The 16,054-nt window shown below is 57.7% G+C and overlaps 1 protein-coding gene across 6 annotated transcripts in view; it reads right to left on the reverse strand.

Annotated features, from left to right (window-relative positions):
- Positions 1–16,054, reverse strand: part of GSE1 (Gse1 coiled-coil protein) — a 407,885-nt gene that overhangs the window by 4,232 nt on the left and 387,599 nt on the right. For 5 of the 6 annotated variants that reach the window (XM_044382350.3, XM_044382348.3, XM_026494658.4 and 2 more), the window contains 12 exons: positions 15,818–15,993; positions 15,250–15,453; positions 14,574–14,765; positions 13,877–14,181; positions 13,031–13,355; positions 9,971–10,584; positions 8,640–8,752; positions 8,068–8,338; positions 6,465–6,578; positions 5,237–5,608; positions 3,310–3,582; positions 331–434 (listed from right to left, as the gene is read on the reverse strand). In XM_044382350.3, coding sequence (XP_044238285.3) covers positions 331–434; positions 3,310–3,582; positions 5,237–5,608; positions 6,465–6,578; positions 8,068–8,338; positions 8,640–8,752; positions 9,971–10,584; positions 13,031–13,355; positions 13,877–14,181; positions 14,574–14,765; positions 15,250–15,453; positions 15,818–15,993 — 3,063 coding nt within the window. The remainder of the gene's footprint in view (positions 1–330; positions 435–3,309; positions 3,583–5,236; positions 5,609–6,464; positions 6,579–8,067; positions 8,339–8,639; positions 8,753–9,970; positions 10,585–13,030; positions 13,356–13,876; positions 14,182–14,573; positions 14,766–15,249; positions 15,454–15,817; positions 15,994–16,054) is intronic. The other variant, XM_044382349.3, reaches the window with a different exon arrangement.

Genomic DNA, 16,054 nt, shown 5'->3' on the forward strand with positions numbered 1-16,054 from the left:
AACCCTCTTCCATCCTCAGCAAAAACTCGTAGGGGGAGATGGATACAGCTGCTGCCTCACCCAGAGGGATATGCAAGTAACATCTCCCTTCCAGGATCAATATTCTGTAAATTAACAACACCTCCCTCCTTAGCTGAATCTTGGAGAACCAATTGGCTCCCGAATGATTACAAGTTGTAGCTTCCTCAAAGAGCAGCATTACCCCTCAAAACTCATCTGTAGGGGTGATGAACACAAACTGCAACATTAAACAAAGCATGGGGTGTTTTAAGACCCCCCCCCCAAGCTGATCTGTATTCCCTTTCGAGGGGGGTGGCACCCGAGACTCACCGCCATGCTGTGGGAGAGCTGCTCGGCCGTGAGGCTGAGGCTGTAGTGCTGGGCCTCCAGCCGTCGGCACTGCGTCTGCAGCACCTGCCGCTCCAGGTTTTGCTCTGAAAAGATAAGCAATGTTGGTAGGTTTTCTGTACACAGGGGCCAAGGGCCTAGCCAGGGCTGCCCTCTCCAGGAAGCCAGGGCTCTCCTTAGGACCACACTGCCCCCAGCCCCCTGCACTGCTCAGGGAAATCCAGCCCAGTGGCATAAAGACAAAGGACCTAGCATCAAAAGGCTATTTAAGACATGCAGATTAGGAAGTCAGTCTAAAAATGCATTTTTCAAAAGAAAAGGTTTAGGTATGAAAGCTTTTAATAAGCTGCTAGAAAACAAAGGCCAGAATAAATTTGGACATTGAAAGTGTAATTTTAATTAGGAAAATATCTGCCTTCCCAAAAGATCCTGGGCCTGGTTTTAACAGGAGTGACTTCAAACTTTCAAGGATAAATCTCTGCTTTCTATGAAGTGTTTCGGGAATGAAGGCCAGGCTGGTAAGAAGCCTCTTTGTGGGCGCATTACTAGAGCTTTTCCTGCCTCAGTTGTGGAAACCTATACAGAAAACGGGGTCAGAAACTCCAAATAGTTTGGAATGCTGAGCCCTCTACCTGGAGAGTCCCGCAGTCCTGTGACAGACTTTACAGGAATGAGAAGTTTTTTTTTTTTTTTTTGTAGTTTAATAAAAGGAGTGAAAGCCAGGAAAGGCTAGCTGACTGAGCTACAGAAGCAGGAACAACTGCAGGAGCAAAATGCAGGGCAATAGAACCCATCTCCCACCACTGAAGAACACAGACTAAAAATGTTAAAAGAACTAACAAGTTCAGCAAGGAGCAAGCAACATCAGAAAACATCAAAGGTGAAAAAAATAAGGTTGTCACCTCCCTGGGCCTAGGCACCACATGAACTGACAGTGCTGTGCCATCAACGCGGCAGCCAACGTGAACTTTTATTTCTTGCCAGTTTCATAAACCAGAGAAGAGCTCTAGTTAGTGCTGTGCTCTGTTCAACAGCCCAGAGGTCCTAGGCACGCAGCAAGACAAAAAGTAAAAACTCGAAAGAACTAAATTTGATTCACAGAAAGTCTGACCACCTATCATCATGAAGGAATAAGGGAAAACAAGAACTAAAAAAATCCATGATAAATCAACTGACACCTAAAACTCAATCTAAATAAAAGGACGTTGCTTACAGCCAAAAAAACACTGCTTACGGCCAAAACCAAAAAACAACAACAAAAAAACGGGGGGGGGGGGGGCGCGTGGTAAATGGTTTAGTGCAATTTAATACCATAATCAGAGAGTATTTATAGCATTGCTATCAAAAGTATTAATTCTCCCCAAATCTGTAAATTCAGTGCAACTGTAAATTCTAACAAGAATTTTTTGGGGAACAAACAAGGTGATCATAAAATCCATGGGGGAACCCTAAGGGCCAAGAACAGTGGAGATGCCAGAGAAGCACAGATCCGAGCGTGCTCCTCAGACAGCAGAGAGCAGCAGAGCGGGTGCACCCACAGGGCGGCCCAGAGACGGCTGGGTAGAGGAGGGCGCCACAGCTCACCCTGGGCACAGGTGGGGGCGAAGATGGCACCCCATAAACTGCCAAGGTAACTGGCTGTTCAGGGGGGAAAGATGAAGTTGAATTTCTACCTTAGTCCATGCATAGAAATCAATTCTAGGCCTAACAAAAGCAGAGCCTAAAGAATTCTAGAAGAAAATGGAGAGAATCATCATGTCCTGGGGCAGGGAAGGATTCCCAACAAGGCACCAAAACCAAATCCAGATAAGATGGACACATTTCACTCTGAAAAAAATGCTCTCTTGGTTCTGGATATGTATGCATTCACTAGGCAACAACATGTAAGGAGTGAGCAGTTCAAAGTAGGGTTCCTCGTGGAGGAGGGAGCAAAGTGCGGGAGCAGACAGGCTGCGTGCGGCTACACAGACATTCCTTTTTTAAGTGTTAGCTTACAATGCTTTTTCAAAGGATTTGCTATGACGAGGATATTCCATAATCAAATGGAGAAGAGGATTCACAGTCCCTGCTCAAAATGAAAACTCTCTGAATGGTAAGGCATGAGTCAGGGAGTGGTAGCCCCAACCCCGGTAGCCCCCTGCTGCAGCCAAGATGGCACGTGCGGGGTGTGGGGGAGGCCAGCGGTCAGCGCCCAGCTCACCACCTGCCCTTCCACAGACCGGGGGGCGGGGGGCCACCGAAGTCACAGCATTGCAGCCTCCAAGCTAGATGCCTCTCGAGGAAATGGAGGAGCAGAGAAAAGAGCCAGTGTGCTAGAAGCACAAGGACAGCTCTCAGGCCTTGTGACCCCCCCACCCACCGCCCCTCACCCTGAAGCACCAGGCCGGTGGGGAGAGGTGTGTGGTGGCTGCTGAGGGTGCGCTGCCCTGCACAGAGCACTACTCCAGGAGGGTGATGGAGGGTGACAGAGCCTGTGAGGGACCTACCAGCAGCCTGGAGGCACTAGAGGGGAGGCAGGCTCTGGCAGTGACGAGGCCTCACTATTTGGGGCTCAGCTAAGTTCACAAACCTTCCGTTTTCAGGACCCTTGTGTGTAGTCACAGTCTATCAGGACTGCTAGAGTATTTAGAAGCGTGATGGAAGACAGCAAGCACAGAGAGCATGTCCCAGGTTTGGGCTGTCACACTGAGTGGTGGCAGGCACTGGTACTTTTAAAATTCCTCCACTGACACTGGCCTCCGGTCCATAAACTGGGGCACCTGCAGAAGCCTGAGGAATAGTTCTTGCCATAGGCAGAGCAGCAGAGGAAAATTACCTAGTCACGCCCCAGGAATGCCGAGTGTCAGTGCCAACACTTGGAAGGGCCCCCAGGGTTGGCAGGGAGATCCCACAAGGACGGGTCAAGTAGGCTTTTACTTTCTTCCCACGGCCCTTGGCCCCCTCTCCCCTCCCTTATTGTACCTTCTATATGTTCCTGGTAAGCTTCAAAGATTGCCTCAATCCCTTGCCACTTGCGCCTAGGGGGTTCCTCCTCATCCTCCTCTCCGTCTTCCTCATCCTCCTCTGAGTCCTGGTCCATCTCCTGCGTGAGGGGGCCCTTCCTCCCAGAGGGGGCGTCTTGCCCATTATGCTGGGGCAGAGGGAGCCGGCTGGAGGACTGTAGCTCGGGAATGTTGTAGTGGATGGATGTGTCAACTTTGTGGTTCTGCTCTGCAGACAGCACGGCTACGTTCCCTGCGAAGAGAGAACAGGCTCGTCACAGGCCTGTAGGAGTCTGTGTGACTGCAGGTCTGCTGACTAGAGGGAGTACGGAGAGGTCAAACATGGCACCCAAGGGCAAGGTTGGAGAGCCATAACGACCGCAGCAGCCCTGTATGTACTCCAGTCAGTCCTAACAGGTGTGCGGTCTCAGCCACGCCAATCCCCAAGTGTCAGCGTCCTGTTCTAGGAAATGGGGCTTGAGCCTGGTCTGCAGCTGGCCCTCTGTGGATACCAGTGCCCACCCTCTCGGGAAGTGCAGGTCCTGTGGTCCCCAGGCACACCCTGTATTAGCTGTTGTTGGGACCTGTTCAGACAAGGTCAGCGCTGCCCCGTGGCATGGCCCCGCACGGGATGTCCTACCAGGTACACACTGCCTCTACTATAGTCTGGGACATGCTCAGGCAACGGACTTGTAGGGCTCATACTGGCAGGAGACGGATGGCTTTAAAATCCTGGGGAAGGGGCGCCTGGGCAGCACAGCTGGTAGAACGTTCAACTCTTGACTTCGGTTCAGGTTGGAATCTCGGCCCCAGGGATGGAGCCCTGTGTCGGGCTCTGTGCTGGGCATGGAGCAGCTTGGGATTCTTGCTCTCCCTCTCCCCTGACCCTTGCACGTGTGCTTTCTAAAATAAATGAATACATCTAAGAAAGAAAAAAACCTGAGGAAATGGTTGAGTATGACAAGACAGGAAAAATGTGTCCTAGGGCCACAGAAAAGCTCTGTGAGGTGTGTCTGGGAGGGCATGGGGTATTTACCCTGGTCATCTAGTCAAAATATTTTCTCCTTGAAAAACAGGATTCATTCAAGTAACTTCATGACAAACACCCAGTCAAGAACTCCTCCTGGTTTTCACTGCAAAAACCACCATCGTTTGTTTTTTGGTATCATTTTGTCTCTGTTGATGGCGGCGTTAACTTACCTGGGAGAGGCTGACAGTGTCAGAGCTGCGTGTCTAAGATCTTACCCATGCAGCTTCTGTAGCTTGCAGTAATAAACATGTTTAAAATGGCTTTGGCCTAATACCCCAATTACTCTCTTCTGGCGACTGGAGCGTATGACAATTTTATACTCAGTAGTTACTTCACCTCTGGGGATTCTCTCCCCTCCAGTCAGTCAGTTTCAACCTCTGATTCAGTGAGAATGAGCTGTAGTGACCCCTGTTCTCCCACCTTCACGGACTCCCACCAAAATGTCCAAAGGGAGTGGATCTGGGGCTTGAGTATTATCCAGAGTGCTCTCTGAGGTTGTTGGAACAGCCACCTGCTGGTCTGGTTATCAAAGAGCAGGGAGATTTCCAGGTGAGTGTGTATGGGAATGCTAGAAAATCTACAAGCTACAGAAGGAACAGGCTCTCTGGACCCCTCACCTGGCCTTACGAAAAGGAAGGGCTTCTAACTCAACTCAGATGACATCACTTGCCACCTTTTCTTGAAGTGTGGTCGGTAGACCAGTGGCAGCAGCATCACCCGGGCACCTGCTAGCAACGGAGAATTCTCGGTTCCATCTCAGGTACCTGTGCACACTGAAGTTGAAGGGCAGGCCCCTGGCTGCAGCTGAGCGCTCCAGGAACATTAGCCAGCTGCTCCAGTGACATGGGAGCAGGACAGGGACAGGCAGCCTCATTACCTTTATGCTTCTGCAGGGCCTTCTGGGTGGATTGCAGCACAGACTCATGGAACTGATGTGCAAACTCCTCCGCCATGAAGGGCTCCCACGGCTTGCTCTTCCCGTTGATGCTGTGGGACAGTGGCACAGGAATGTCCTTGGGCGCAGGGCCCCGGATGTAATGAAGCATGCTTAGGCTCTTCTTGCCACCGGGGGCCTCGCTCAGCCTAGCCTTCTCGCCGCTGGCAGGAGCTGGCTCCTGGACCCGCGACAGCTCCTGGGGCCGGAGCTGCTCCAGTCGCCCCGGCTCCGTGCCCTTTGCGACGTCAGACAGGGAAGCAGCAACACCCACAGGCTTCTCCGTATCCAGAGAGGCTGGCTGCGTGGCTGGTTCTTTTAGAGACAGAAAGCGAGCAAAATGTTAAGAGCGGCAAGTGAATGGGCAGACCCTGACCTCTAGAGCTTACATTTAATAAAGACCTAGAGCAAAGGACCAAGACTCAGGGGGCCATTTAATTAAAAGTCAGTGAGCGCGTGTGGTTGGAAGGTGGGGTTGTGTTCAGCAGCAAGTCCATCCTTGAAAGGCGCCTCAGGAAGGCATCTGGAAAGAAAGAGAATCTGACAGAAGAAGCAAGTTGCTTCAGGTCACGCAAAAGGTAGATGTTACGTGGCCCAACCCGCTAAGAAAGACCATGTTAAGATTTGAGAACAGGAGGGCTGGACCATAAAGATTTCCTGCTCCACTCAGCAGCGCAGGGAGGTTTAATCGAGGCCGAGAGAGACGGAGGGAGGGAGAGATAGGGGGAGAGAGGAGGTGTGAAAGCAGGTGTCAGAGAGGCCTGCAGGGCAGAACAAGGAAGGCGGAGATGCCGGAAAAGAGTGCCAACTCGGGGCCGACAGGAGCATCAGAGCCGAAGCAGAAGGTGCCGGAATCGGGGCACGGGACTTCCGAGGTCCGAACGGATGGCAGCTGTGACTACACTGACCGACTGCAGACAGCCCTGCGGAAGCCGGGACCTTCCCCACCGGCTCCCAGCCCTGACTTCCCACGCCTGCTGGGTCCCGAGGACAGCTTTCCTAACTGTGCAGGGAGCTTGTGTGAGAGAGATGGAGAGCAAAATGCAACTGTTTCCAGGAGGAAAGATTCGTGATGAAGAAGACCTTGAGGGGTCGCCTCTGACCTCGGACAGCCCTCGGGACAGTCCCAGGCAGCAGAGGAAGGGGCTGTCCTTCCCGCCCTGGGCCTTACCGCTCAGGGAGACAGCAGGACTGTCCCTCGGAGAGTTCCTGAGCGGGTCTGCCACTGCTGCGGACAGTGCCTTCTGCTTCACGGCACGGAGCATTTCAACCAGTTTCTCTTTGTCTATGAGAAAAGCAGCCTGAGGTTAACACCACCGTGGCACACGCTGAGAGGGCAAGGGAGCAGGCTTGTAGCCCAGGCCGCAACTGGCAGGTCCAAGTCCTTTAAACCAAGAACAACAAAGCAAGCACCAAGGGGACAGGCTGTGTTTAAAGGAAGAAACCTTCATTTTAGAGTGAGCCCAGATTCCGCTCAGCTTTCACTACAGAGTGTTCTAGACCCATTCCAAAAATAACCGTGTGTACGACAAAATAACGGGTTCTATGATCTTCGGAGGTGATTTCCGACGCCATGTTCTTATTTAAAAGACTCACAAGCACAAAAGGTCCCAACACAAAGAAGCAACCCCGGAGATCCACACAGCAGCTCAGGAAGCACAGGCTGCTTCCAGGCGCGTTCTCCTCCCCTACAGCGCCGGGCACGCGAGCACAAGCCCCAGGATGGTTGCCATCTACCGAAACGGGACCAGACCCCCGTGACGCCTGCCACTGCCGTTTCTGTGGCCGTGGCACTTGTTACTGACTGGCTTCCTCTAGCAATTCAGTCAGGCAAAAAGATGCTTGTTACAGATAAGACTGTGGCTGCTCCCAGGGACCGGTGCTGGTGATCAACACATCATTGGCCCTGACAATGCACGGGTTCCACTTCACTGGTGAAAAGCAAAACGCCAACTGCTACACTCCACTAACGAGCTAAGCAGAAGCAAGTCCGTGGCCAGTAAGTGCTTCTGCTTTCATCTGAATTCCTTCGAGAGAGAAGTGACCACCTAGGTGTCAGCAAGCTGGACTCGGAAGTGTGCAAATGAGCACCCAGACAGGCCAAGTTCGCACCTGAACTCACATCCTGGCGCTACGCAAGTGTGTGGGGCAGGCCAAAGAAGGGAATACCAGAACGTGTTCAGACCGCACCACTCCTTCTGCACTGTGGACTCCAGCCCAGAGAGGCGGCCCCAACATGGCCCCGGGTGGCTGGATGGACCTGGAAGCACCTTCCAGGGCAAGCTGTCCCATCACAGCATGTGCTGGCTCTGCCTGGCCGCCCCGGGCCTCCTGCCGTCGTAACACAAAGCACCGTGGGCCACGTCGGCGCCCACCAAGAGGAAACAGCCGCTACCACAGGAAGGTGCAATGCAACCCGGCACCGGGGGGAGGGGGTTGCCCTACTTGCCGCCCCAGGTGCTAGGAGGTCTAACAAGTGACAAGAGCAGCTGACAAAAGTGGGCTTTACAAAGAAAACAGAGGCCACTGATGAGATAAGAGAAATGTGCTCCAAGGAGGGGGATTTGTGTTTGGGGTGGAGTGAAAGTCGATGCCAGAGAGACACTGGGGCAGGCCTGTGAGAGCAAAGCGGCCACCTCCTTGGGGGCCAGAGGGAGCTGAGACAGCCCCAGGACGAAGTGGTTTCAGATCCCACCAGGAGCCTTGGGCCTGCTTTTCCAGAAGCTCGTGGCCACAGAGTGGCCCCACCCTGTGAGGCCCACAGCAGGCCATACCTTTCCTCTTCTCGGCACTGATGTGAGTCAGGTTGAAGATGGTCAGGAACTTCTTCTTCTCCTCGAAGTTGGGGCTGTTGTTCATCTCGTCGGGACTATAGCGGGTGGACAGTGCGAGTCTCGGTGAAGGCGTCTGCCGCTTGCTCTGAACCGTCGGGGGCGACGGGCTTCTCTCCCTCAGCATCCGCCGCCGCTTCCTCCGCTTCTGGGTCAGCAATTCCTCCTTCTGCTGTTGGGTGGTCAAGCCAAAAAGTTGCAAAAACTCTAGCTTCTAGATTGGGAAAGAAAACAAATGAGTTTGAAACCACTGGCAGTGGCATGCTTCCACTGTCTCAGGGGCCCCTCCGGGAGTCCATGCAACCCATGTGCCGTGGCCAACTCTATGCCGGGCCACAGAGGAGCAGGGCCCGGACAGTGAGCACACCCAGACACCTGCAGTCCGCGGGAAAGTGGGAGCGCAGGGAGGCCTGGCAAGTGCACCCAGGACAGCGGGAGGGAAGCCAAGGAGCAGGCAGTGACAGGGCCACCAAAAGCCCAGCCCAGCCCCGCAGCAGGGACCATGTTCCAGGTACCTCGGAGGACGTGTCCAGCTTGAGTGGCGGCTGCTCGGCCACGCAGCGGAGGTGGGCCCTGACCTCCTCCTCGTCGCTCTCATCGTAGGAGTCATCCAGGTCGTAGTAGTATCCTGGGGGCAAGAACAGGTTTGTTCGGCTGGGCCAGGAGCCTCGTGCCCCAGTGGATGCACACACGGGGCCCCTCTGTGACGTGTGTACAGACACACCTGTCAGACCAAGCCCTGCCGGCCTCTCTGAGCACCCCAAACCCCAGATTCCTTTTATTGCAGGTGGAAACGTGCAGTAACCCCCAATCCTAGGATTTTAGCACGTTACAGGGGTGGCAGCTGGGGGGGTGGGGGTGGAGGACGCAGGAGGCAGATGCCAGGCTTCCTCTGGACCCCAAGTGACCAGGCTGAGGTAGTCTGAATGGACAGTGATCTCTCTGCAGGGAATCATTCATCCCACAAGCCTGGGGCTGTGTCCATGGCAACCCAAGGCTGTGTGTGCACATTCACTCCCTCCTACTGTGGCCATCTGGGTCCACTACCCAGGAGCGGACAGGCACAGTCAAGTCCCTGCCTGAGGCAACAGAGCATGCACCAAAACTCAAACGCAAGGAACCGTAGAACCCCTGCACCAAGGGCACCAGGGTAACCCCTCATCCTTCCTCACGGGGCAAGTGGAGGAGGAAAGTACTTGTCGGGTCCTATAGCTACCCGAGAGTGACAACCTGGGAAGACCTGGCCTTGGCCCCAGCTTGTGGCTAAGAGGCTGAATTCAACAGGAGAAAAGAAACTGATCTGGAGCAGCTCCTCCTGACCATTCCTGATCACACAGGGTGTGCAGGTCGGGGAGAGCCAAGGGCACCGTGGGCCTGCTGGCTGACGCCCCCCACCCCCACTGCAGGAGCAGGAAGGGGAGGGGGCTAGACCTGCCCTTGCGCCACTCCCACCTGGGTCTGCCTGCCCACCCGCCCGCACCCGAGGATGGCAGCCCCTATAAGCTCCCCCCAACCGGGCCCAGGCCTGTTCCTCCCGTTATATTGCACTATTAATATTTAAAACCGTCTTATTAGCCTCTGTTCATCACTTAATAACTGTGCATGTCTGTAGAACCGTTCTTCTAGAAAGCTTTGATTAGTTAGGTTTTTTGGGGCAATTTTCATTGTAGCAGGACTGGCAGGGACCCTGGGTCTGTCTCCCCAGCAGAGGTGTCAGAGAGCAACACAGAAGCCAGTGAACCTGCTCCCTGACTGCTAAAAGCCCACGGCAGGAAGCAGGAGTGGGAGGAGGGCTGGCACCGCTGCCCCCCAACCCCAGAAGTCAGAGCCTTCAGGGAGACCGCACCTTTCTCCTGGGCCTCTCGCCGCCTGCGCTCCTCCAGGTCCAGCTTGCTGACCAGCCTCCGCCGCTGCTGCAGGAACTCATCGTAGATGTAGGCGGGGTCTGGGACCCGCGGGGCTGTGGGCCGGTAGGGTGAGCCTGGCTTCAGGGGCCCGGTGAGCTCCCCGAAAGGGGCAGGCTGGGTGAGGGAGGCCCGCTGCTGGCCCAGGATGGTCTGGGTGGACTTCTCGAGCTCGGCCAGGAAGGGCCCGGGCCCGTGAGGAAAGGCCTGGTGCTCCAGGCTCCCTGCCTCTCTTGGTGGTGGCTGGTACTTGTCCAGGGGGATGGCCTCTCGCTTCCGGGGCCCCTCCTCCGCCTTTTCTGGGCAGTAGACCCGTTCCACCTTCACCAGTGGGACGGCTGCCTGGCGGCTGGGCTCGAACGGAGTGGGGTGGCTGTGCAGAGCGTGGCTCTCAGGAGCCCGCCGTGTCTCCAGGGTGCTGTCCATCAGGGACACTGGATTCCAGAGGCCTGTGGGCACAGAGTGGTGCTGGGGCTTGGGTGAGATGAGCGGCGGGGGTCCGCCGAAGTGCTGCGGGGGGTCTCGGCTGCCCGGCTCTGGACGGTTTGGTCCTGGCCTAGGGAATGAGCAGAGCAGGCCATCAGTCACGATGGCAGCCACCCGGGCTGCCCAGTTGGGAACTCCCCGGAGAGCGGAGCTGGAGGGGCACCTAGGCCGCCACCTCTAAGACCCCTTGACAGGCTGCTGCCTGTGGACTCCATTTCCCCTGCACACAGCTGGAGGCAGGTAGGTGTGGACTCCTGAGAGGATACAGAAGCTCAAAGATGGACGCTGCTTGCTGAGGACAGAGACAGTCTCAGGCCAGACCCACTTTTGCTCCTCTTTCTCACCCATGGCCTCGCAATAGCTCTTTCCATTCCACCACTTCCAGAATTCCTCTAAACTCTGTGTAAGGACAGACCCTCGCCTTTGTTTTCCATGGGGAGACCCACTGTGGAGAGAATAATGACAAGTTTCTGACGCCAAAGGTGTGGCCTTGTCACTGGCACCCACCACTACATGTGCCAGGCAGTGGACAGAGGGAGAGGGCAGGCCAGCATTCAACGGGGCCACTCTCCTCTCTCCCAGGTGTCCACCTAGCCTAGTGGGGTGGGGGACACCTGCTTCCAGGGCGACCCTCACACCCAGTGGTCCCCATCGGAATGGCAGCAACTGGGGCGCCTGGTTGGCTCCATCGGTTAAGCGTCTGCCTTTGGCTCAGGTCATTGATCTCAGGGTCCTGAGATCGAGCCCCACGTTGGGCTCTCTGCTCAGCTGGCTGTCGGCTTCTCCCTCTGTGCTCTCCCTCTCCCTCTCTCAAATAAATAAATAAAATATTAAAAGGGGGGAAAAAAAAGGAACGGCAGCAGCCCCATGTGGCCCCAAAGCAGCAGCTACACCCAGAGAGTCTTCATGGAGCCAAGCCACTCGCGGGAGCACAGCACCCCCACACTCAGGCAGGGCGGGAACTAGAGCGACCTCCTATCAGGTAAGACACTTTGCCTCTATCTCAGCAGGCTTCCAGGGCTCTCCCCACATGGCCAAGGAGGGGGGCTGGGGGGGGGACAATGAACCATAGCCACCAATTTACTCCCAAATGCAGACGGGGAGAAAACCTCCCAATGCCACCGCACCACTGATGAGCAGCGTACAAAAGGAAACCATATCAAGAAGCCGTATGCCCTAAAGCAAACAGCCAAGGAATAAAACCCGTTAGCAGAATAAATATTTCATGCACCGGAGCGAAGCACCGAATGGTTTTCTAGCTCGGAACACAAGGCCCCATCAGATGTCAAGTTCACGCTGCTGTAAGGCCACGTGCGCTGCCAGCTGCTGGGGGCCAGATTCCGCCCCTGTTGCCCCAGGCCCACACGAGGCTGCTGGTCCTGAGGCAGAGGCTACCCCTACTGGGGACAGCAGCGCTGGGATCCTCAGGCCTTGGGCAGAGGCTGACCCCCGTGGCAGTCAGAATACCCAGACTTTATCAGGAGGTGCTGAGGTGTGCCGGAGGAGCAGAGGTCAGCTCACCGGTGGACAAAACCTCGCCTCTGAGCGGCCTCAGAAAAGCAGAGGGGCTCTCACTGCAGCCACAGTGGGCAGTGTAGGCTGTGCGCGGCAGACACGCCATCTCACACCAGATCAGCCCGTGAATCCCTACCGCTGCCCTACCCAACGGCAGACTCCACAGGAGGGCTGCCGAACAGGCCAGCAGCGCCCAGGGCACAGTCGGCCAAAAGCTGAAGGAAAGAGAGGGAAGGAGCATGTGGACGTTGAAGTCTCCGACCCAGACAGCATCCTCAACATTAAGAGCTGGAGAGACACTCCCAAATCTTCCCACCCGGCCTCCTTTGTGCTCAACTGGGGAAACTGAGGCCAGTATCCCCTGTCCCTGAGACGTGGCCAGGCTCTCTGCCAACTCTGGCTGATGAGCCCTGGAGGGATGGACGGGGTAGGGGACGCTACTAAGTGACAGCTAGACCAACAGGTGGGAGTGGGGAGGCCCGGGGGCAGCTGTAAGTGTAGGAAGGGGCCCAAGATGGGCACGAAGACCTCCCGGAGGATCCCAGAAGTGGGCTGGGAAACGGGTATTATTTATTGCAATAGCAATAAACTTAATTTCTTATTTAAGTAAAAATTAAACACAGTCCCCTTTCTCATTAAAAAAACGTTTGGGCTTGAAAACAGAGGCAGACAGAAACAACGGGTGTAATTATCAATTAAGGTTTCTCTTGCCCCCTCCAGGCGCCACGACTGTCCCCGCGGGGACGAAGCCAGGCTGCATGGGAAGGCCCTGGCTCTGGCCGGCGCCATCACTTAGGAACAGGCACCTCCGAGCGCCTCTTTCCCTGCTTAGAGTCTCTGCTTCTTTGCGGGCCAAACACGATCGGGGGCGGGCGGGGAGTGTGTGGTAGCGAGTGAAAGACTCAGGAGGCAGGGCAAACTGCAGGCTATGAGCAAATCCAAGCGTGAAGACCCCCGCCCCTGGGTTCCCTGGCACTCCCCGACCCCGCCGAGCCCCACACCTGGCGCTCTCCGGCCTGTGCTCCGCTTCCGTGGGGACGGGGGGCCGGCCCATGTCCAGGTGCTGCTCCAGCACCTGCTGCCGAAACTCCGACACTTGCGACTGCCGGTCCTCCTTCTCCTGCCGCAGCCGCCGCTGCCGTGCCAGCCACTTCTCCTCCTCGTTGGTGCGCTGGATCAGCAGGGCCGTGGCGGTGCTGCTGCCCGGCAGCGAGAAGATGCTGTGGTTGGACAGGAGGCTGGGCACGGTGTGGTGGGGGGTGGGTGCGGGGTGCAAGGGGTGCTGCATGGGCTTCGGTGCTTGCAGGCCCGCCTCCTTCAGCTTCTCTGTGGGGGGGAGAAACCGCCACAGCAGGATCTCAGCACCGGGGCCCGGCCCATGCCTCCCCCTTCTCTCCACCGCCGCCTGACCCCAGGGGCGCTATGGATGCTTCAGGAAGCACGGCCTCCGGGGATGCTTGGTGGCTGGTGGGCACCGCTCCTGATCGGACCCGCCGCGGTGCTGCCGCGGGCTCGCACTGGCTCAAGAAAGCAGACTGAGTTCTCAGAATCATGCAAGCCCCTTGTTAACAAGCCATTATTAACTGACGACATATACCCGCGATGAAACAAAGTATGTTCAAGACAAAGGCAAAGAAACACTCAAAACGCATTTCTCCCTTCCTGATGCTTTCACTGCATTTTACTATCATGCGTGACGGGATCTACGTCTCTTGGTTCGGGGGCCCACTGGGCACCTCTCCCCAACTCCCGCCTGGCTCCGTGACCTCGCGTTTGTAGCCTACGATGGGCCACGCGGCGCATCTCTGCACAGAGGCCGGCAGCCGGCCGCCGGGGCCCCGCGGTACCTGCTCGCGTCGGGGTCAGCTGCTCCGAGGGCTTGCTCCGCTCCTCGGCCGCGTGGCTCCGCAGCCCATGCAGCTCGGCCACAGGCAGGAAGGCCGGCTCCAGCGCCTTGGCCGCCAGCAGCTCCTTCTCGCGGGCCCGCTGCTCCCGCTGGCGCTCCAGCTCCCGCTCCCGTTCCTTCTCCCGCTCGCGTTCCAGCTCTTTCTCCCGCTCGCGCTCCTTTTCCCGCTCTCGCTCGCGCTCCTTCTCCCGCTCGCGGTCTGCTTCCCGCTCCCGCTCGCGCCTTAGCTCTTCATCCAGCTGTAGCCTGTGGTGAAGTGGGAGGAGGAGGTAACGGCCGCTGTGCTGGCGCAGGGGGGACGAGGCACGGGCCCCGAGAGAACTCCCGGGGGCAGGAGACCAGCACTGTAACCTGTGCCACGACAGCAGACGCGCAGGCCTCCGCTTTTATGAAGTCACCGAGAGACTTGAAGTCCCCCGGACCGAGCTTCACAGCACGTGCTGCTCGTGCCAGGAGGCTGGCGACGGACCACCGAGCCGCCAGGCACCGGCTGGGAGCGCGAAGTCTAGCACCCGTCCCTCCCCACCTCGTGGGTGAACAGACCGCGGACACGAGCGGCCGAGCCAGGCCCTAGCGCGGGCCACGCTGCGCTGTCAGGCAGCAAGAGCAGGGACGCCCCGGCCCAGGACGTGGCTTACCTCTCGGCGCTGAGGCTGGACATCCGCTCCGAGTGCAGCGCAGCCAGGGACGAGTGGGAGAGCTCGGGGGGGTAGCGGACCCCAGAGAGGTGGAGATGCATAGCAGATGGGTGCAGCGGGGGCAGGGAGCCGGGGGTGGGGATGGGGTAGAAGGGGGACCGGAGGGCTGACAAGCAGTAGGAGTCATCCATCCTGTGAAGAGAAGATGGGGCCCAGTGAGAACCAGAGTTCAAGGAAACAAAGCCCAGGCCCATCCAAAGGTACCCCCTAGCCAGGGCGGAATGGCCGGGAGCCTCCACAAAGGCCCTGGCGACAGAGGCCACGGCCAGCCCCAAAGCCCAGCCAGGACCCCTCCAGGCCCGACCGCAGGCCCCCTATGAGCAGCAGCCCCTGCTCTACAGACACGTTGGGCTGGGACCTGGGAGGCTCCTGCACGGAGCAGAGACGGGGGACACGCTTGCCCTGGGGCTTCCCAGTCAAGCAGCAAAGTGCTCCCTCCTCTCCGTGAAGCCATGCACTGTGCCACCAGCAGGCCGGCAGCGACACAGGCAGCCACTGGGGCAGCGGCAGCACGGCTGATGGGGTCTCCCACCAGGAGCAAACCCCTAACGGCTAACTTGTGGAAGGCTGGGGAGCCTGGCCCCAGGACATGAGGGGACTCCGTGGGGTGCCTCACCTGAAGGCTGGGTGGGGGAACGGGTGCGGGGCCAGGTAGCTGGGGTGGTAGTAGGCGGCGGCGGCGGCAGCGGCGGGGTCCAGGCCAAGGGGAGGCAGGGAGGACATGCGGAGGTCCTCGGTGGTGTGGTAGGGCCGGAAACTCCTTAGGTAGTCCTCAGTCACGGTGCTTGGGGGGACCACATGGTGCACAGGCCGCTGGAGGCTGCGGGTGGGGACGGACGGATGGACAAGGGGAGGACAGCAGTGAGCAGAGCTCCTGCTACGGGCTGGGCAACAGTCCCCCGCACACTGCTGCTCCCGCCTCCGCCCGAATGAAGGGTCTCCAGGGACAGGTCCTGGCTCCCACAAACAAGAGGTGGACAGCTACCACTCCTCAGGCCTGCTACCGTCTCAGCGTGCGGATGGACAGCAGGCACAGACAGGGCTGCGGCCCAGGGCTCAGCCACCATCTGGCAGCTCTCAGCCTCAGCTGGTGCAGACCCGCCGCCAGGCACCACCGCTGCCGGAGCCGAAGGCTCCAGACCCCCACACACGCCCGCGCCCCGGCCCCCCATCTGCAGACTTACTTGAGTGGTGGGAAGCGTGAGTCCTGCACCACAGAGCTGGGGGAGATGCCAAAAGGGTAGGGAGTGCTGAGCAGGTGGGAGGGGATGGCTGGGCCCCCCGCTTTCTCCTGGGGCAGCGGGGGCTCCACGATGAGGCGCTCCCGACCGCTGCTGCTGCCCCGAGAGCCGGCGTCCTGCTGGAGGACAGAGAGGACCGGGTCAGGACCGGGGTGCAGGGGACGGGCCAGCTGAGGCCAC

This window comes from Ursus arctos, unplaced genomic scaffold, assembly GCF_023065955.2.
Source record: "Ursus arctos isolate Adak ecotype North America unplaced genomic scaffold, UrsArc2.0 scaffold_19, whole genome shotgun sequence".
NCBI classification, from domain to species: Eukaryota; Metazoa; Chordata; class Mammalia; order Carnivora; family Ursidae; genus Ursus; species Ursus arctos.